The sequence below is a fragment of the Lethenteron reissneri genome, chromosome 7, assembly GCF_015708825.2.
Source record: "Lethenteron reissneri isolate LAM-NWPU_2019-01 chromosome 7, ASM1570882v1, whole genome shotgun sequence".
Lineage (NCBI taxonomy): Eukaryota > Metazoa > Chordata > Hyperoartia > Petromyzontiformes > Petromyzontidae > Lethenteron > Lethenteron reissneri.
Window position 1 is genome coordinate 5,303,361 of NC_083785.1, and position 21,747 is coordinate 5,325,107.

A 21,747-nucleotide genomic window follows, 5' to 3' on the forward strand; every position below is an offset into this window, starting at 1 on the left:
AGGACAAGCCCCTCGACCCCCCGCCTCATCATACTCTCCCACCTCTCCCCTCGACGCTCCTTCACACGCTCTCCACCTCCAGCCACAAAGGCTTTCTGTCGAATCTCCCAGTCAACGTTTGCTCAGTGGGAAGTCCTCTGCTGCCACCATTCGCAACTCTTTCCCCCCAGGTCTCCGTGATGTTCACTCCCTGGCCCTGTTCACATCTAGGTTCAAGAGCTTCCTTTTTCTACCTTTGACTGACTGCCTCTATGAAATGAATGTGCCCATCACTCCTCTGCGGGTTGTTCAAGGCGGGGAGCATAAAATACAACAGTGTACACCAATGAGTTTGGCTCCACTGGCCAATAAGTAACCCCATAATCTATAACAACCATCCGTGCATGGTGGTCGCCCATCCACACGCTATCCAGGCTCAGCGCTTCTTAGCTCCCTGAGATGCGCTGAGCGCGGACGCTTACCGGGTGACATGCCTGAAGGCGCCCACAATTGCGGCGTGATATTTGTTTCACAATTCTGATTGCGCGACTCTGGTCGTGTCAAAATCACGAGCAGCTTGTACAAGCTCCAGTACAGTGCGTACGTGATTTGGCACGCGTGTTTGGACATCAAATCTGATGCACATTTGCATAAAACACAAGGCCACTGAAACTGCTGCTGCTGCTCCAGCATCGCAGTGTGGTCACACATTCCACGCCGTGGGTGTCTGTGCAGATAACCTGCGCGCCGTGTGGGTCTCGTGCGTGGCGTGAGTGTGTCTCAAGAGCAGGCGTGTATGTTGCCAGGCTCAAACGGGTCAGTGATTGCACAACACTCAGGGATGCGATATTTTAAGCAGTCTATATGGCCTGCAGTGACACAGCAATCAGAAATGTGGAAAAATAGAAAGGAAATGGAATAAAAACTGAAAATGGTGTGAACAGACAGAGACAATTTCATGCTTGTAATTTAACCGAGACCGAAACAGGAATTATTCCATTGGGTAAGGCGCAAACAATATCCATCTTATTCACCGATTCATAACTAGATATATACTCTCTGCCACCTGACAATCAAGTCAAGTTGTCACGTGAGCAAACATGCCAATGGAGTTGGGTTTCCAGGATATCCGAGTGGTGAAACGCATGCGATATTGACAAATGTATGCATGTTGAATTTCTTTCGCACCGTACGTAGCCAACCGTGCTAATCAGAAGTGCGGGACACGCACCGCGTGGCCTGCTGAGAGAAGCGAGTGGGGCTTGGGCAGGAGGCTCTTCGCTCGGAGGGGTCGCGGTGGCCGAGGCGACACACAAGGGGCAGCCAGAGCGTGAAACACGCCAGCAGAGGACGGAGCGACGAGATCAGACCGTACACACAAGCAGCACTGCAGGGACCATTGCAGCACTGCAGGGACTACTATATTGTAGCACTGCAGGGACTACTATATTGTAGCACTGCAGGGACTACTCTATTGTAACACTGCATGTACTACTATATTGTAACACTGCATGTACTACTATATTGTAACACTGCATGTACTACTATATTGTAACACTGCATGTACTACTACATTGTAGCACTGCATGTACTACTATATGGTAGCACTGCATGTACTACTATATTGTAGCACTACATGTACTACTACATTGTAGCACTGCATGTACTACTATATGGTAGCACTGCATGTACTACTATATTGTAGCACTGCATGTACTACTATATTGTAGCACTACATGTACTACTACATTGTAGCACTGCATGTACTACTATATGGCAGCACTGCATGTACTACTATATTGTAGCACTGCAGGGACTACTCCACTGCAGGAACGAGCAAGGTAGCGACGTCTTGGGATGGCCTTCCAGCTCGAAGCGGCTGGTGAAGACGATGGTGAAGGGTGTTCAACTTGTTAGTTGCCGATGCCCACGCGGCATTCTCTCAACGCTCGTGTGGGGGGGTCACTTCTACAACGCCCCGGGACGTACAACGGCCAGAGCGCTACGGGGCACGGCTTGCTGCCCGAGTGGCTAACACTCCCAGACTGAGACATGGGTCCAGGTCTGCCCGAGTTGCTACATTTTGTCAAAGGAGCCGATGGAGCTCGAGGGCTCTCATTAACCGGGGGGGTCGTTGCGCTACGGAGACTCGTCCCAGGCGTGGGCCCGGAACATTGGACAGCCTCTTTTATTTCGACTTAAAGCTTTCGTGACTGCAGGGAATCATTTTCTTGGTTCTTTCGGTAAAGTCACGTAGAAGGGAAATAAAAAAAAAATTGTTATATTTTATTATTTCCCTTCTATGTGACTTTACCTAAAGAACCAAGAATATGCAGACTCTTTTACTTTATACTTTTTTTCCTCTCGGTAAATATTTGCAAACTCGTCTTATTACTCACATACCGTACAAAGGAGAGATATAACCACATCGTTTAATAAACATTCTCTTTGAACAAACCGAAAATACCAGACCAGGCAAGACTCTCATGGAACCAGTTCTGCCACTGTATGACTGCCACGTCTGCTCCCACTGACAGCGCCGCATATTTGCGGCGCGTCCTGCTGCGTGCGTGCTCTTCACCTCTTCACGCCCGGAATCGCGCGGCGCACGGCACGGGCCTTCTTCGCCACGCTTCACGTTTGAGTTGCGTCCAAGCGGCAGAGGCCTGCGCGGCTCAGCTAAAGTGACTTTCTTTCTGCAGGCGAAAAATCACCACGCGCACGGCTGTGTACAGCGACACAAAGAGCAAAGGCCCATTACCGCGAAGCTTTGCAGAAAGCAGAACGCTGCAGGCATTTTTGATTGCGAATAAAACATTGTTATTTCCAGCTCGGCCCTAAAGCTTGAGTGTCGTGCAATTCTCGATAATAATAATAAAGCACACGCCGATAATGCAAAGTTGTTGCGGTTGTTGATTTATGCGCGCACGACCGAACGTCCTCCCAGGCAGAGAAACCACAGCAGGTACCGGATGCACCACGAATCACTTCTCATGGCGTTTTCAGCTTCGTGTTTTTCACTTTTGACTGCTTTGGACGTGAAACATGTCACTGATAGTTCATGTCATGGTGAGAAAGTGGTTATAATCGGTTCTTGTGGCAGAAAAGTGGCCAAATCGACAAAACACATCAACAATTTGATGACAAATCATGTCTGAGGCTGCCTTTACACCAACGCAAAAATTAGACCCAAGATGCATTACACATCTGACCACAGCCCCCGCGTGTCAACGGCAGGCCAGCTGATGTGTCAATATTCCCATTTTGAGATTTACCAATCTCACCAACTCCAGTCCACCAATGTCACTGCTGCAATTCGTCGGGAACGCGACCATTTCCTAGCTTACAAATTTCCCCTTTGCCAAACGGACGCCAGTTGACAGTCATCTACCGCGAGCCCATGAGCAAAAACCTCCACGGGGGTCTCCCATTTCCTCCAGCGCCCAACCCCTTCGTTCGTATCCCCCTCGCGTTCCCCGCGGGGTGCGAAACAAACACGAGCGGCCTTCACGAGCCCGGCAGACGGCGTGGAAACACCTGCAGCAGCGTCCACAGGCGCCGGCTCGGACGGCCATCGCGCAGTGACAGCAGCAGCCGCAGCGACGGCAGCAAATGCATCGCCCGCCGGATCCGCTCATTTCCCCCGTTTGTAAGCGACCTGTTTGTATTAACTGTATACAATAGGAAGAACCCCTTTTTTCACAACAATCGGGTAATTTTAGCGACCCCGTTGCTATATATATATATACGCACAACAGCGCTGGCGGAGCATTGTGTTTGGCGGAAGAGTGCATCCCGGCGTGCGACCCTGCAGCTCCTGCAGCTCTGCACGAATGTGGCGTGACGTTTGTATGCGCGAGACGTGCACTTGATGACTTCGCGGGCAGCAGCCTTGTGGTGCTGTTTGCCTGCATTGTCTGGCTGCTCTTTGCCGGATAATTCAGGCAAACGGTCGACAAAACCATAACTTGATGCCACAAGACAGTGGCAACGGATTGTAAACGAATGCTGCGATTAAAGAAATTACACGTGTGGTACAATGTATGGTTTCAGCTTCTGCGGACAATTGCATCATCTCATTTGCACGTCCGCCAAAAATAAGAAATTCTGTAAAGTGCGCATAATCGACACGATTCCACAGACAGCACGTGACAGCCATCGGACTCGCACTCAGAGCGTGCGACCGTGGGAAGGGCATTTATTGCTGCAAGGAGAGAGAACACTCGGCACGAGCCTGAAACGTTGACTCGGATCATAGGCCCACCACACTCCTCACGAAAGGATGAGCCACGCATTCCAGGCAGGACGATCCGTTCAACAATCCTGAGACTCAGGGAGACTTTTCTCAGAAATAATTAAAAGTCTCTTTTAGGTCAAAGGTTACAAGCATTATTATTAATGGTGCCAGAAACGCTGCCGATTTGAAAGATACATTGTTGGTGGCACAGAACAGTCGACCACAACCGCCAACGCCACGAGATTATCAACCAGGAACGTCGCGGTGTTGCTCGCTGTGACCAAGTGCACCGCCACCACCACCACCACCCATCTCGAAGTGAATCGAGGCATTCTTCGTGTGCAAATTGCCGCAGCTTCAATCAACAAGAAGCAAAACATAGGGCTGGCAAAAATAAACTCCCTACGCCGGTTCTTCACAGCAATAGACGACGCCGTGTCACTTTACACCCTGGCCACACAACGCTCAGTCACTCTGCGTGCGCACGCACTAGAAAACCTGCATATGAAATTACAGTTCAATTACGCACTGTATTTACAAAATAAAAAAAATGTCCACACAGTTGTACAGTGCACCATACATGTGCACCCCAAACGCTCGCACGCACCCAGACCACGCACCGTGAATCCGTCGTGGGTCCACGTTTAGAGTCACGCGCGGGGCTTCATTTTCTCACTGAATTGTAGGCACATCCATAGCGAGAGGTAGACTGGATGCGGTGCGTTGGGTGTGGAGATGTTTTCCGGGTCATTAATAGGCTTGAGAAGGTGGCGTGTGAGTTTTAGCCACAGCCATAGCGAAAGTTTTACTGGATGCGGTGTGCTGGGTGTAGAAATATTTTTCGGTTCGCCAAGCCAAAAGGAACGACCAGGCTAAAATGAAATCCTGGTTCCACGAGGCAGCACCCAGCGGTGGCCGCGGTGAGCGCTGGGGTCCACGCATCACCGCGGCCGCTTGCGCTTGTGCATCCTCGCCAGCCGGCGACCCTCGGCGATCACTTCGTGCAGCTGGTGCAGCGCCTCGGCCACGCCGGCACCGGTGCGCGCGCTCACCGCCTGCGCGCGCCACGCCGTGTGGGGCGACAGCTGAGTGGCGCCCACGCGCCGCCCCACCTCGTCGGCCGGCAGCGCTCCCGGCAAGTCGCTCTTGGAGGCCGCCACCAGCACCGGCACGCCCTGGCACTCGGGCAGCCGCGACACGCGTAGCAGCTCGCACCGCGCCTCCTCCAGCCGCTCGGGGTCCGACGCGTCCGCCACGAACACCAGCCCGTCGGCGCCGCGCACGTACGAGCGCCACAGCGGCCGCAGCTTCTCCTGCCCGCCCACGTCCCAGAAGTGGAAGGAGACGGCGAGGCCCGGAGCGTGCTGTGCCACGCGGCACGCCGCGTCGGGGGGCTCCTCCTCGTCGTCGTCGGAGGAGGAGGAGCTGACTTCGGTGGAGGCCGCGGGCCCCGAATTCATCCCGGGGTCACCGCCGGCCTCCGCGGCGGAGGTGCAAGTCTCGTAGCTGCCTGCAGAAGAGTCGTTTGTCTCGTTGACCTCGTCCGGCGGCGCTTCTGCCAGCGCTGCCGCCGCTGCCGGTGGTGGCGACGGCTCCGCGACCTGCAGGCGCAGGCGCTCGGTGTTGAAGCTCACGGTGGGCGTGGTGTGGAGGAACTCGCCCAGCTTGAGGCGGTAGAGCAGCGCCGTCTTGCCGGCCGAGTCGAGCCCCAGGAGGGTGACGTGCAGGGGCGCGCCCAGGCCCAGCGACGGGAGCGCCGAGGAGGCAGTGCCGCCCTCGCCGCTCAGACTGTTCCCCATGACGGCTCCGGGCTGTGCGGCGTCACTGTAACAGCATCATAATCGTACAACATTGTCATCATCGTCATCAGACGTCGCTGATATCATTATCATCAGACATTGTTATCATCGCCTTAATCTGCTTAATGATCTTCTTTTGTCGTCTTCCCCAATTTGATAAAACTCAGAAGCAAAATATAATTTTCAGAATAAAGCAAATCATAAGCATAGGTTGGACTATAAATGTGCCAAATTTGAGCTCTCCAGCCCTTCCAGAACATCATTAAAATGTTCACGGAGAGAGCTACAAAAATGCAATGATTAAGCATCGCAGGCACGCCTTCACACACCCGCAGTGAAGCCACCGAGGTTCACTCTGAACCGCGTCTGCCAAACGGAACTAAGAGGGCATTCATTAACGCTGTGTGACAAGTGGGATGGCCGTGAGTCAGGGGCGCACTGCACACACCTCTAAGGTCGTGCGTTCAAGTCCTGGTTAGAAGTTGGTGTGAATCATCATCTACCATGGGTTGGAAATCATTCCAACCGGGTAGGTGATCTGTAAAAAAATTCCATACCCAGCACACCACATCCTTCTTTAACCATTGCTTTTGTGATGAATTCATCCCTCGTCATGGTAAGGAGCACTTTCCACCGATGACTCTGGCTGCCAACATAAACTAATGGTCGTTTCATCACAGGCTGGGTCAGGAGAGCACACGGTGTTACAAAGAGAAATTCTGTCTCCAGCATAATAATGGACAAAATCACAACGTGGTCTGGAACTCCCCCGGCCGTCCGGGCTGTCAACTCCCTGCCAAAGAGGCGGTCAGCCTGTGACTGACCGCCTCTCTCTATAAAATACGCACGCTCACCGTTGCTTTACAGCGCACGTAGACGCGTTTGTACCTACATGGCGCTGTCAGCCATCGCCAACCACATCCAGCAGTGGATTGACAACAGCTATAGCTCATCATGTGGTGCTTGCTACAAAGCGGGTACGTGTTGTAACCACATGGCCAGAAGAGGTGTGTGTGTGGACTGTGATTGATTATTGAGAGAGGGAATGGTCACAGGCAGAAGGAAATGTTGGGCCGGGAAATTAAAACGCACACGTCTCCCTTAATGGGTGTGTCCGCTCGCTAATACCTGCCGGGCAGGTATTCAGGCAGGTCAGTGACACACGTGTACACACACATGTTCCGCATGCATAAAGATCCCTGTGTGGCGATGCTATTAGCGAGCACCTATTAAGGCCAATACGGCGCACAAGACGGCGCACAAGACGGCAGTGGCGGCGGCGGCGTGTGGGGAGAGCCACGCCCAAGTCACCTTTGTCTCATTGCTCACACACAGGTACAGGCAGGTACAGCCGCACAGACATCAACACCCACAGGTGTTTCTGTACACCCAAAGACACCCCCCCCCCCCCCCCCCCGGTAGAGCCTTGGCAGACTGTTGGGGAAGTTCTGATAGCGAGGAGCACCTACGAATGTGAACGCAGCACGCGAGGGGTTGGGTGGCCAGCACCGTGCCCGGCCGTATTTGTCTCCCTCGTGGGAGACTCGTGTCAGGCCAAGCCAAACTCGGGGAGGCTCGCGACTGATTGAGATGAAGGTGGTGGTGGTGGTGGTGGCGGCCGAGAGTCGGAATGAAACTCGGGTGCCCGGGTCGGCAGCGCGACACCGCTCCCCAGGTATACTCGCATGCTGCTGGTATGCCGTGTGGTGCACCCAGGTACGCACAGGGGAAATACACGCAGGCAAGTCACACACGGAGACACATGCTCAGGTATTTACACACACACAGGTCAGAGACACAGCACACACAGATATATCCACTGATAGATGCCCACTAAGCAATACTGTACACACCGGTATTTGATCAACAGGTAAGTTGAACGCAGAGCTTCCTCGCTCGCTATTGATTAACGCTCCTTGGATCTTCGGCGTAAGGCACTACAACTAGAGTAAATATTACACCTATCCGTAATAATCCTGTATTATTGTGCCATACATTCCTATGAATATACAGTAACAAAGATAAGTAGGGTGATCACGTGGATGTGTGGCCGTCCCAGCCGCAATTCCCGGAACAGCGCACCGATTCCACACACAGAGACAACGCACAGGTAATTCACGTGTACACACACACATAGATATATACACAGACAGGAGATACACACACACACACACACGGGAAGCCTATACATAGGATACATAGACCGGTACGTGAAGCAAATACACGAGAGATGAACACACGGGTAGTGCGTTACACATACACAGGTACGCACGCAGGTACGTACAGGTAAAAGAGACACAATTAAATACTCGCACAGGTAAGTCGGGTACACACATGTAGTATGTACACCTACACACATACATGTAGTATCTACACACACACATGTAGTATCTACACACACACACATGTAGTATCTACACACACACACATGTAGTATCTACACACACACACATGTAGTATCTACACACACACACGTAGTATCTACACACACACATGTAGTATGTACACACACACACATGTAGTATCTACACACACACACACACACATGTAGTATCTACACACACACACATGTAGTATCTACACACACACACATGTAGTATCTACACACACACACATGTAGTATCTACACACACACACATGTAGTATCTACACACACACATGTAGTATCTACACACACACACATGTAGTATCTACACACACACACATGTAGTATCTACACACACACATGTAGTATCTACACACACACACATGTAGTATCTACACACACACACATGTAGTATCTACACACACACATGTAGTATGTACACACACACACATGTAGTATCTACACACACACACACATGTAGTATCTACACACACACACACATGTAGTATCTACACACACACACATGTAGTATCTACACACACACACATGTAGTATCTACACACACACATGTAGTATCTACACACACACACATGTAGTATCTACACACACACACATGTAGTATGTACACACACACACACATGTAGTATCTACACACACACATGTAGTATCTACACACACACATGTAGTATCTACACACACACACACACATGTAGTATCTACACACACACACACACATGTAGTATCTACACACACACACATGTAGTATCTACACACACACATGTAGTATCTACACACACACATGTAGTATCTACACACATACATGTAGTATCTACACACACACATGTAGTATGTACACACACACACACATGTAGTATGTACACACACACACATGTAGTATCTACACACACACATGTAGTATCTACACACACACATGTAGTATCTACACACACACACACACATGTAGTATCTACACACACACACACATGTAGTATCTACACACACACACATGTAGTATCTACACACACACATGTAGTATCTACACACACACACATGTAGTATCTACACACACACACATGTAGTATCTACACACACACACATGTAGTATGTACACACACACACATGTAGTATCTACACACACACACATGTAGTATCTACACACACACACATGTAGTATCTACACACACACACATGTAGTATCTACACACACACACATGTAGTATCTACACACACACATGTAGTATCTACACACACACACATGTAGTATCTACACACACACACATGTAGTATCTACACACACACATGTAGTATCTACACACACACATGTAGTATCTACACACACACACACATGTAGTATCTACACACACACACACATGTAGTATCTACACACACACACACATGTAGTATCTACACACACACACACATGTAGTATCTACACACACACACATGTAGTATCTACACACACACACATGTAGTATCTACACACACACACATGTAGTATCTACACACACACATGTAGTATCTACACAGAGAGAGAGAGAGACGCTCTCGGCACGGCCACTCACGGCAGGAGGAGACGACTCCCTCTCGGGAGCTTCGGCTTCGCCGGGGTGTCCCCCTCTCCCAGGCCAGTGACCCCCTCTCCGCCTGGAGTGACCCCCTCTCCTCGCCGCGGTGTCCCCTTGTCCGCCGCGGTGTCCCCCTCTCCCAGACCCCCTCTCCGCCTGGAGTGACCCCCTCTCCGCCTGGAGTGACCCCCTCTCCTCGCCGCGGTGTCCCCTTGTCCGCCGCGGTGTCCCCCTCTCCCAGACCCCCTCTCCGCGCCGCGGTGTCCCCCTCTCCGCCTGGAGTGACCCCCTCTCCTCGCCGCGGTGTCCCCTTGTCCGCCGCGGTGTCCCCCTCTCCCAGACCCCCTCTCCGCGCCGCGGTGTCCCCCTCTCCGCCTGGAGTGACCCCCTCTCCTCGCCGCGGTGTCCCCCTCTCCGCGTGCCTCCCCGGCCTCCTGCTCCGCTCGCTCTGCGCGTGGAGCTCCGCCTGCCCTCAACGTCATCAAGACGGACACGCCCCCATCCCCCCCCACCACCCCCCACTCCCCCCCACCACACCCCCCACTCCCCCCCACCACCACCTCCCCCCACCGCTGCATTTCCACCGACAGAGGTTGCGTGTTTCTCCCCCCCCATCCAACCCCCGCGGCGTCGTTCGTGACGCAACAGCAAAGCGGAGCGCGGCCTCGAGACTCGCGCCGAGGTCGCGGTGCGTGGCCATCACGGTGACGTCACCGCGTTTAACGGCTTCCGACGCGAGGGGTGGGGCAACGGTTACCGACGTCACGTGGTGCGGGCTGGGCCAATGAGAAGCCGCCTCGAGCGTTTGAATTTGTCATCCCGTTGGTTGTTTGGTGCCCGCGGCCACCGTCGCTTCCTCGCAGGGTAAAAACACTCCTCGCCATCATCATCGTTATCATCATCATCATCGTTGTTATTATAATCATAATTATCATTATTGATGATTAGCCAACGCTGTGTCGCCACGTTGTCGCCTAGGTAATGGTGTAGTTGAGCTGGTTGTTGTTGTTGTTGAGGGTGGGCGTCAGAAATCCGTTGCGTCCCCAACGTCTGCGTTGTAACCCCCCTGAGCAGCGTGGTGAAGTATGGTCAACTCACCCCCACGACGTGCGGCGTGGGGGGGCTCATCCAGCAGTGGAGTGTTCGGCTGTAATGATGGTGGTGGCGGTGGCAGAAACACTCAGACAGCCTCCTGCTGCTGCACACTCGCCTCCTCCTGCTGCTGCACACTCGCCAGTCGCCTCCTGCTGCTGCACCCTCGCCTCCTGCTGCTGCACCCTCGCCTCCTGCTGCTGCACACTCGCCTCCTGCTGCTGCACCCTCGCCTCCTGCTGCTGCACCCTCGCCTCCTGCTGCTGCACCCTCGCCTCCTGCTGCTGCACCCTCGCCTCCTGCTGCTGCACCCTCGCCTCCTGCTGCTGCACCCTCGCCTCCTGCTGCTGCACCCTCGCCTCCTGCTGCTGCACCCTCGCCTCCTGCTGCTGCACACTCGCCAGTCGCCTCCTGCTGCTGCACACTCACCAGTCGCCTCCTGCTGCTGCGGTTGTAGTATAATTGTTTGGCTGTAATGTGGTATGTTTGTGTTGTGTTCTTATAGTTGTTATTGCAGGGTGTTGTGGTTGTAAATAACATCCTGCTTTGGGAATTGCTGTTTCATTCTCTTTTAATAATGAGGGAAGGACACTGGGGTGGTTAGAGAACCCGTGCACACAAGGGGGGGGGGGGGTCTCACCTGTGGTACGGATAGCCGTCAATAAACACATGCACCGCCTCCTGGCAACAGGGCTTGGTTGAGCTGTCAGATGGATGTCTCGCTTATTGGATGGTACCTGGTTTGGTTATCCACGAACTGCATCTCTATACAAGCATGTACTATACCACCTCGCCTGGCTATCAGGGGTAGCCTGGCTTGTGTCATGACTAAGATGTGTCGGCACCCTAGGGGCTTCTGCTTGTGTCATGACTAAGATGTGTCCGCACCCTAGGGGCTTCTTCTTGTGTCATGACTAAGATGTGTCGGCACCCTCGGGGCTTCTTCGTGCTCGCCTGTTCTCACCTGTCCACAATGCCCCCACTTTGCCATGTCCAGGTGGTGGCCTCAGGTGGAACTATGGCCCGCGAGAGAGAGTGCCACGGTGAGTGTCGCCTGGGGCCATCGTTGTCCGTGACGTGTGAGCACTTGGGTTGTTGAAGTTCGGGATCTGGTTCCAGGCACATGTTGCTGCTGCGGGCTGCGTAGCGAATGGACTGGGGTGTTTTCATGATACTCGACTAATGACTTGTAGCCAACATTGATTGAAACATCTGCAGTTTCTTGCCACATCAGTAGATCCAGAAACTATCCTGCTATCCTACAAGGCAACATTGAGGGGGCGAGAAAAAGAGGGCGCCCAGAACGTTTAATACTGCACCGATGTTGAAGCAAAATTGTCAGATCCACGATGTTGAGGACTGGGAAAAGGTGGCGTGGCAATGATCTCGCTATTCGGCCAGACGGGAGATGATGGATGGACATGCCCTGTAGCTGTCGTTACAAAGGGGCAATCTTTAGCTCGGCATTGCCTTTCCCCAGTCAACTTAGGAAAGTTACTTTTTTTTCCATCATACACTGTTCCCCAACCCTGCTGAGAACTCGTGCCGTTGAGTGTCGGCTTGTATTGCCAGTACTTTTTTACGGCTTAAAGAATGAGATGTTTTGAATACTGTAGAGCTGTGTTTGTGAACATATTTTGTAACTATACTGTGCCGTGCATTGCTGGATAAATGCAGTTGATGTTGTCACTTGGTGATTGTAACAGGGACCTCCAGCGGTGTGGCCCAACCCCCGAAGGACGTGCCCAAAATGAGGTCCCACAAGGAAAGCCTCGCTCGATTAAAGGAAAAAATATCAAACAAACGAATCCTAAAACTCTCCCGGACGAATGCCACCGTGACTCACAACCTGGCGACGAAGGCCAAGACGAGGCGACTGAGTAAGTGTGCCAGGCCCTGCCTGTCAAATGATATAGTGGATTCGTAAAGCATATAAGCAATTTAGTTTGTTTCCACATGTACACATTTTTTATGATTCCATCAGCCAAACCAATATCAAGGAATATTTGTTGAAGCAAGTAAACTCTGGGCTGTTTTAACAATTCTAGGTCTCGTCGGAATTCAGTCTTGTTAAACACATTTTGCAGGATTACCAAACGTTTGGCAAAAGCAGTTCATAAAACACATTTTATAAAATGAGGTCAAAGCATGAGAGACGATGTAATTGAACCTGCATGGTCTTCCACTGTAAAGGGAAAAATATGTTCAAGCAACAATAATCTCCCTGTAGGGTAAACTAAGACTGGGAGAATGGAGTGTGGGGTGTGCTGATAACGGCTGCCCATATCGTACAATATCTCACGTAGTGTGATTATTTAGTAATGATGGCAATCTGTGATGAGATTAAGCACCAGTAGGCTTGTGGAATATTGGCGAGAGACGTTTTCCATGCTTGTCATTGATCGCCATCCAAAGCCTCCGGCAAATGTTTTTCAATTTTTTTTCCTCCCGTGCAGATGTGTCATCGCGGCAGACACTTCTGGCGAGCAACAAGGCGCTGGCACTGGCACTGGAGGCAGAGAAGCACAAGGGCAGCATGGCGATCAGCCTGATGAACGAGATGCGACACACGTGTTACGTGCAGATGTTAAAGGCCTCCGTGCTCAAGAGGCGCCTCAACGTGGCTGAGACGAGCTGCGAGGAGGCCCAGGTGGGTGGTGGTGGGACGACGGGCTCCGTCGCTGCGGCGTCTCGGTGCCCACGCTTGGTGGAGAACCTTTTGGATTTTGTAATTGGAAGTTGCTGAGCACAGGCCCAAAGTGGCTTCATTGCATGTACATATGTTGAACTTGTTTCGCACCGTACGTAGCCAACCGTATTAATCGGAGGCGCAGGGGAAGGAAAAGAAACTAAACACAAAAAGCAGTTAATAGAGTTGTTCATACGTAAATGTCAATACTTTTCTTGACCTAAGCAAGGTTATAAGAACTTGGCAAAAGAGACATTGGAGTGAATTCCAAAGTAGAGCAAAAAGAGCGTTGTTGCGATCTGCAGTGTGGATGAGACCAAACAGTCTGGTGGACGGAGTCCTCAACGTATGTGGAGGAATGAAGTTCACGCAAACGGCAGCCGTGCTAGTTGGTGCGAGCATCTGATGGCACAAAGTGAGACCGCTAGAAGATGAGGGTGGCTTGAATAATATTGTATGTGTAGTGACTTAGTCGGAGACAGGTTTCTTAAGGCAACCTCTTTTATTCTACACTTTGGGGAGCTAACCGCGCCCCACGTGCTCGCACGCTAGTAGCACATCCGTCTCCTTGGACGGCACTACCTAGCGTTATATATAACAGTTGGCTGGCTGACTAGCGGCGTCTAAGATGGTCGAGACAGCGGCGACGAGGGTGGCGAACAGCAACACAGCGAGGGGATTCACTTCCAGCAAACAGCCGCGAGCCCGGTCCTTGCCATGCCCCCTTTTCTAGAACCTACGAGCAGGTTCTCGGCTTCCAGATCGACCCCTTTCCTGGGCTTCCCTTTCGATCTCCTCCTGCTGACGTGTGTACTGCCCCCTGCTGCCAGTACCACTCCCCGTCAGCATCCCGTGTTATTGCACTACATCTGTATGAGCTGCAAAAACATATATTCACACGCATTTTAAAAGATTAGTGTGCTTATTATTTAGGTTTGGAATATTTTGTGTGTGCATATATATATACTGCTGTGGGGAGCGGTAGTGTAGCAATTGGCGTGCTGCACCAGGAATTTGGGGACCCGAGTTCGATTCCTGCTCATGGCCAACAACAGTGGTGATTGAGTAGCTGGTGCAGTGTAAACATTTCCTGGGAAGACAAAGGTGGCCGTGTGTGGTGTTGGCCACTCGCCCACGCGTGCGCCGTGCCGGCCTTCATGGGTGCTCGCTAACAGCCCTTGTCCCAACAGTCTTAAGGCGATACGGGAAATCATTGTCTTTGTTATACTGCTGAAAAGGGGTTACGTGTGCGAGGAACTTTGATTGAGAGCTAACGTGGAATTTCTCTCTCTTGTAGATTGTGGTCGCAACATTGCAGGATCTCCTCGTCCACGTTTGCAATAACAACGCTGAGCTGCTGTCTGCAGGGCTCAAGGCGTGCGCCCAGATGGTGAGTGGGCATCACCACGCGCATGTCATGTGCGTGCGGCTATGGCGTGTGTGGTGTGCAAAGTCGTTTGAGGACCAGTAGTGTTGCAGTTAACGCACTGCGCTATGAAGCCGGCGACCCGTGTTCAATTTCCGCTCACGGCCAATACCAGTGACAAATATCTCAACCGGTCCTGGGCCTCCCCTCGGTCGACTCGGCCTCAAATGAGTACCCGGTGCGATGTGTGAACATCGCCACTGGGGAGACGATGGCCGTCGGGTGTGGTGCTGGCCACCCACCTCCTCGTGTGCCGTACTGGCCTACATAGGTGCTCTCTAAGGGCCATCCCTTAGTCTGTTCAGGCTATACAGGAGATCTTTGTCTTTGAAGTCGTTTGACATGCCGTGTCGATCGGTGCTTTTCACAGAAGAAAGTCACTCCGGGTCAAGCAAGGGTTGTGGAAAACGAATTTGGAGCATCATCTGCACAGTAAGGATGTACCTCAGCGGTGTTCTTTACAACCTATATTGTTCCAGGATTTAAATTGTCAATCCATTGGCTCTGTTCATCGAACTAGGTGTCACGATAACTCCTATAGATGATTTGATATGAATGGAATTTTAATATACCATTGTGTTGCTTTTGGGGAATTGCCCAAATAAATCTAGCCAAATAGATCTAAGGGTTATTATCCAAAACTTTGAGAGATACACCAATGCAAATATCACTTTGGAGATATGCATGTGTTTTGCTTTGAATGATACCCGTGGCCTCTGTACTAATACTTATAAGTAAACTAGCTTTTTTGCCCGTCCAAGGACGGGTGTATATTACAGTAAATCTGAAATACTCAAGAGAAAAATTAAGCTCGTGATTATTAATGAGGGGGTGGTTGCCCATGTCGAGTGACATCACCCCCTCATGGTTATTAATGAGTGGAGGGGTGTGGCATGTGGAGTGACGTCACCCGCTCATGAATATTAATGAGGGGAGGGGTGCGGCATGTGGAGTGCGTGACCTTCTTGTGCGTTCGTGTAAATTTCCACGTGGGCATGAATATTAATGAGGGGGGGGGGCTCTTTTGCAGTGACGTCACGCACGGATGTAGCACTGTGCTGCATAGATTTATTTTTTACCGTCACTTTCTGTACAGAAACTTCATTTGAAGCGACTTTGCGTAATAAATTATTTAATTCAGCTCGACCTTCCTCTGCGTTCGTGTAAAAATCCACTCACTTATGAATATTAATGAGGGGGTGGGCCTCATGTGGAGTGACGTTACGCGCGAGACGGACAGACATTTATGGGTGATTATAGTGGGTAATACTGAGAACAAACTGATGTTGCTGAGCATTACTGAACTTACATTCACTAGATTTTTATCCCTTAAACAATTTATGGATTGTATATTTTTTTGCCATGGCCAAAATTGTAGCTGACGATTGGAGACATTTGAACGACGTGTGTGTGTAGAGCTTTACCTTCACAGATCGTGATGCCGCAGCGGATTCCAGTAGGAATGAGCCGCAACGAGGAAGAGGTGGTCTCTGCTCCTGAGAAGCGAAACGAGTGCTCGCCACACAGCCCTGGTGAGTGAGACAGCTCGTGAGGGGAAGCGCACACATCATGGCGCACGACCTGGCTTCGTTATCATTCGTGTTTATATTTGCAGGGCCAGTTGCCACCACCGCAAGGCTTTCGGGGCTTAAGCTCAGCTTCTTGGACACGACCGCCACAGAGGAGAACGAGCGTCTGCCTGTGGCTTTGGCATTAGAACCAACCCTGCCCTCCTACATCACCTCACGCCGGCGTAAAGACTTGACCACCAATCCGGTCCTCACTATTGTCAATGAAGAGATGAATGCGGCCGGCGTGACCGAGTGCAAGATTCCCGCCTTGGAGGTGGACAGCTTCAGCGAGCCGGTGCCCAACACGAGCACTACTACCGAGAAGACCGTGTACAGCCAATTGGACATGGAGATGACGTGCGACTGCTCCGTCAGCATCGAAGTCATCAGGACTAACAAGACGGAAAATGCAAAGGACCCCACTCTGACCTCGGTGCAGTCTACACCGAGCAAGGCCGAGGGAACCGCGGCTCGTTGGGATGAGCAGGAGAATGACAAGGAGAATGACAAGGAGAATGGCAGCAGGCCCAGGGTACGTTCCAAGTCTGGGAAGATTAAATCTGCTCATCTCGTGAACAAGGTCTCGCAAGCGGGAGCCGCCAACAAGGCGCAGCGTAACACCCGGAGCGAGAGTGTGGCGACAGTCGAGAAGACAAGAAGGGCGAGAAATGTGAAGTACAAATCTTCGCCGATAGGAGGGGGAGGCCTTGATGATAGAGCCGGGGATGACGACGATGCATTCGACTTTGATTTGAAGGAGATGTTGTATAAGACCCCCTTTCGCTTCACGTCCAGAGTGGCGGTGGTGGCAGAGGAAGAGCAGGAGCTGGTGCCAATACCTTCACTGACTATGCCTGCAAATAAGAAGTGCAGTGCATCAAGCACATTGGCCGGTGAGTGGTGCTAACATGAGCCGGGGCGTGGGTTGTGTCCAGTTAGCAAAGGACCATGGTCGGTCACCTACTCGTAGCGTCATGGGGAAGTGGGTGATGACTGAAGGATCCAAGTGTGAGCATTTATTATCTCCAGCTGTCGCCAAGCACTACCATGGGTATCTTCAGCAGTTGAAGTGAGGAATTTCACCTTTAGGACGTGCATTGGCGGTAAATGCTGCAGGATATGTTTTTGTAAATGTGACAATCGGAAAAAAGTGTTTCAATAAAGTTAGTCCAAAAATCCAGCTGAAATTAAGAATATTTTTTTGGAAAGCAATACATTTTTGGAATGGCAACAGATTGTATAAAAGGATGTCTAAGTGTTATTGGCCATTGTATGGCACGGGTTGTAAGTTGGTGAATTGATTTGTTGCCACCATACAATGGTGTTAAATGCTTCCGATTTTTCCACTCCCCAGTCATATGGTAATTAATTTCACTGACAAAATAAAAGTTCCAAACTCGTGATGCCGCACACTGCCCTTGTGCGTGCACAGAGGCGAGCGTTGCAATCCCCCAGCAACTCGTCGACCGAACCAATGAGGCGACGGCTGTAACCGGCACCCCACCGGCACACGGCCACCAGCTGATGCTGAGTGAACCCAAGAGGCCCAAGATATCTGTGATGCCAACCTCGGAACGCCGCTGCAGGTCACTGGTGAACTACAAGCTGCCGAACATCAATACGTGAGTGTTGCTTGACTGCACAGCCCTTCGTTGTCCTTCCCCCGCACCTCTAATTCGCACGGTTGGCTACGTATGGTGCGAAAGACGTTCAACATACGTTGTTATTGCACGCATTTGTCAGACCAGAAATTACTTAAAGTGATTTTCTGCTCAAACGAGCGTTGAGATATCATTCCGCTCGTGTTTACAGCTCTGAACCAATGGTAAGAATTCCACATTAATGTGGCAATGGTTAGTCTGTCCATATGACAAACACTGTTGACTGCATCACAAAGTGATAATCATGTTGATTTGAAGCTTTCGTGACTGCCCCGAGGAATAATGGGCTGAGTCAATCCCCAGCGAGGATTTTTTTTACAATTGCGAGCCGCTCGCTCTAATGTGGAGCCACCGCGATTGTCTTGGAGCCTTGTTTATATTTTTTATATGGAATTAAGAGCGACGGACGAGTTTCTGACAATGTTGAGTTTGGAAATCCATTTGGCAGCGTCCGAGGTCGTCGGATGGATACAGTTCCCGTTGCCCACACTGCGGCAGTGGGTTGAGTAGCATTGACTTTGGCGGCCCGACTTTAACAAGTTGTCTTCAGTGTCCAAGTATTGCCTCCCGTGTGTTCAGGAAGCTACGGCGAGGTGACGAGTTCACGGACGCACAATTCCTCTCCTCTCCGATCTACAAGACTGAACAGAAGAAGAAAAAGCGGCAGAAGCGAGGCGCCAGAACTATTCCCCAGATGTCTTGTTTTGAGGAGGCCGATGTTGCATCGGCTAACCCGCCACCTGCTTTACATTGCATTCAAGAATACAATTAACAAACCTTTTCATGGGTTATTGCAAGAGTTCACTTGGTAACTTTCAATTGTTTTGAATGTGTTATTTTTAAGCTTTTTTACCAGGAAAGGATTACCCTCATGACTTTTATTCCAGAGGGTTCTGCCCAAGTTTTGCAGTAGGGAGGTGATTTCCATGTCTCAATCAATATCATTAACTGTGGAGTCATTGACCAAGGTTCACGTTAACCTGTGCTCAAGGTTTGTGTACAAGTTGACGGATTTGCTTTGTCATTTAACATTTTGCAACTTCTGACGTTAATACCAGAACAATGGCCTACTCTTGTTAATGCCGTTACAGGATATAGTTAACGTCCACTGTGAAGCAGACGGCACACTTTTACAGTTAATTACATGCGTAGCGTTAACCAGGGTGGCCTCTTGATTAGAATGTGCCGCCACAACAAGTGAATAACGCGTTGCCGCGAGGCCATGTCACCACTCATTTGAATGTTGCATCTTTACAAAGCATAATTTTGATTTTAATCGATGTGGGTTTGTTAATAAAATCTGGAACTGTGCGGCGTTGTCAGCGGGGTATGCAAGGCGACCGATTGCACCGTCGCGTGGCTGGAGGGGATGGGGATAAAACACTGGATCGTTGCCACCATGACACCCAGCGAGTGGCATCTGTTTCATGAGAATACAGCAAAAGAGTTGCTGAACAAAAGCCCAACATTCCAAGCAGTCTGCAACAAACCACTCATTTTAAATCTGCTCTCAGCCCCATTTCATTTGGGGTTCCTCAGGGTTCAGTTCTTGGCCCTCTTCTCTTTTGTATTTCTATGGTCCGACTGGGTCACTTGCACCGAAACCTCGGCCTAAAGTTTCATTGCTATGTGGACGACACTCAATTTACTTGCATACTGAGTCCAATATTCCTTCGTCCGCCTCCATGCTTACTTCGGCACTGGCTTCCATCAAAAGGTGGGTGCATTAAAACTTCCTACAATTGAAGTGTTAAGTGAGGTGATGCACCCTTCAACATTACGATTGACACGTAATTAGTAAGGCACAGGAAGTCACAAATCTCCATGGGTGGCAATGCGAGGTTTAAAACAATTAGGTTTGATAAGGTTTAAATTTTAAAAAACCTCTTCCAAAGGTCCAACTAGGGTGAGGTTTTGAGGTTTATTATAAAAAGACGGCATTTTGGTTTTTGCAGGAAGTCTGACTGAAGTAACGGACTCCTGAAGGGCGGAGCCCGGAAATCAGAAATCTTGGCATTACCAGAGTCACTTGCGTCATCAAAACAACCCAGTTTCCACCACGAGCAGGATCATGGATCAGGACCTTTACTCGATTCCGAAGAATGTGATAGTGATGTCATTGTGATGGAGAAGAATGGAGTGGCCGACGAGGCGTCTGTGAACGCAGGGAAGGCCAAAACATGCTCGATGGGCCAGTTTTGGCACGACTTCACCGGTGATCCGGAGCCACACAAGTTGAAGAGTGTCGTCTGCAAACATTGTCGCACCAGATTCAACCATCACAACAAGAGTGAGCAGGCAATGAGGCACCTGAATGCATGTGTAGTGACATCGTGGATGTCACTGCTATGTTCCCACATAGCAGACAGTACGGGGTGGGTTGCCAAGAGGCCGGCGCTAGCACAGCACGGCGTGCGATGCACGGTCATCGCGTAGACCCCGTGGGCAGGTGAGGTACCAGCCCTAGCGGGGCTTGGTGAGCGCTGGGATAGCGCGGGTACCATGCGTCCCGTGTAGTGCGAGCTCCCAAGATTCCGTACCAGTCTGAAGTCTTGCCGGATTTTCACGCCCTCCCTGCTGAGTTTGCCAAGTTGCACGAAGACGGTCATGCGAGCACTGAAGAGATCAACGACCTGATCAAGTTGGCAGCAAGTCGCTTTCAGTTTATGTACGGAAAGGCCCATGGACTGGCGTATCTTAGATCCTCGCTTCATTGGAGAGGGCTTGAGCCCGGCTAATCGAAGAGCTGTAGAACATCTTACTGGCGACACCGATCGACGATGAGACGGCGGTTGATGGCGAGAGGCGCTCTTTATGCTGCTCACCGAGTACGTAATTTCGGCGCAGTAGGAGAAGGATGCCGGCGGGTTGAGATTCACTATGCTGCTCAAGGGACACAAGACACCTTGGCAGTATTGGTAGTCTGACGGCGTGGCCTGGCCCGATCTTCAGAAGATCGGCGTCAAGCTGTTCACCATGGCGACATCCTCTGCAGCCTGGGAGCGCAACTTCTCAACTATGGGCTTCATACGCAGCGAGCTCAGGAACAGCTTGGCACCCAGTTCGGTGGAGAAGTTGGTCTACCTCAAGAGCAATTATGCGGCGTTCACCGAATACAGTTATATGTCCGAGGGTGACGACAGACTTGTTGGAGGACCAGCACTGATCTGTGAGTATTGCGAATAAAACCATGAGGTTTATTAGGTTTTATTAAGGTTTAAACTTTAAACCTCTAATTCGGATCCGAAAAAGTTATGTTTTTCCCACCCCTGCATATCGAGGGGTCATCTGTGACCGATCCCACATTGTCCTTTGAGGCTCATTAAGAAAAAACAGACTTCATTTTCCCACCTTTGTAATATC

At 50.9% G+C, this 21,747-nt stretch overlaps 2 protein-coding genes across 3 annotated transcripts; one reads left to right on the plus strand and one right to left on the minus strand.

Annotated features, from left to right (window-relative positions):
• Positions 1-2,391: 2,391 nt before the first annotated feature.
• LOC133356452 (ADP-ribosylation factor-like protein 4D) lies at positions 2,392-10,090 on the minus strand. Its single transcript, XM_061573988.1, has 2 exons — positions 9,943-10,090; positions 2,392-6,040 (listed from the first exon to the last, which is right to left on the minus strand). The coding sequence occupies exon 2, from the start codon at positions 6,013-6,015 to the stop codon at positions 5,158-5,160; it is 858 nt and encodes a 285-aa protein (XP_061429972.1). The 5' UTR covers positions 6,016-6,040; positions 9,943-10,090; the 3' UTR covers positions 2,392-5,157.
• Positions 10,091-10,697: 607 nt separating this feature from the next.
• SGO1 (shugoshin 1) lies at positions 10,698-19,695 on the plus strand. 2 transcript variants are annotated; one of them, XM_061573998.1, is made up of 10 exons: positions 10,698-10,809; positions 12,035-12,080; positions 12,744-12,917; positions 13,494-13,687; positions 15,024-15,116; positions 15,523-15,584; positions 16,569-16,684; positions 16,768-17,616; positions 18,156-18,345; positions 18,964-19,695. In XM_061573998.1, exons 2-10 carry the CDS (start codon positions 12,056-12,058, stop codon positions 19,154-19,156), a joined length of 1,896 nt encoding a protein of 631 aa, XP_061429982.1. In that variant the 5' UTR covers positions 10,698-10,809; positions 12,035-12,055; the 3' UTR covers positions 19,157-19,695. The 2 variants fall into 2 exon arrangements, with proteins under 2 accessions (XP_061429982.1, XP_061429988.1); XM_061574004.1 differs by lacking the exon at positions 10,698-10,809 and adding an exon at positions 10,828-10,923.
• Positions 19,696-21,747: the final 2,052 nt, after the last annotated feature.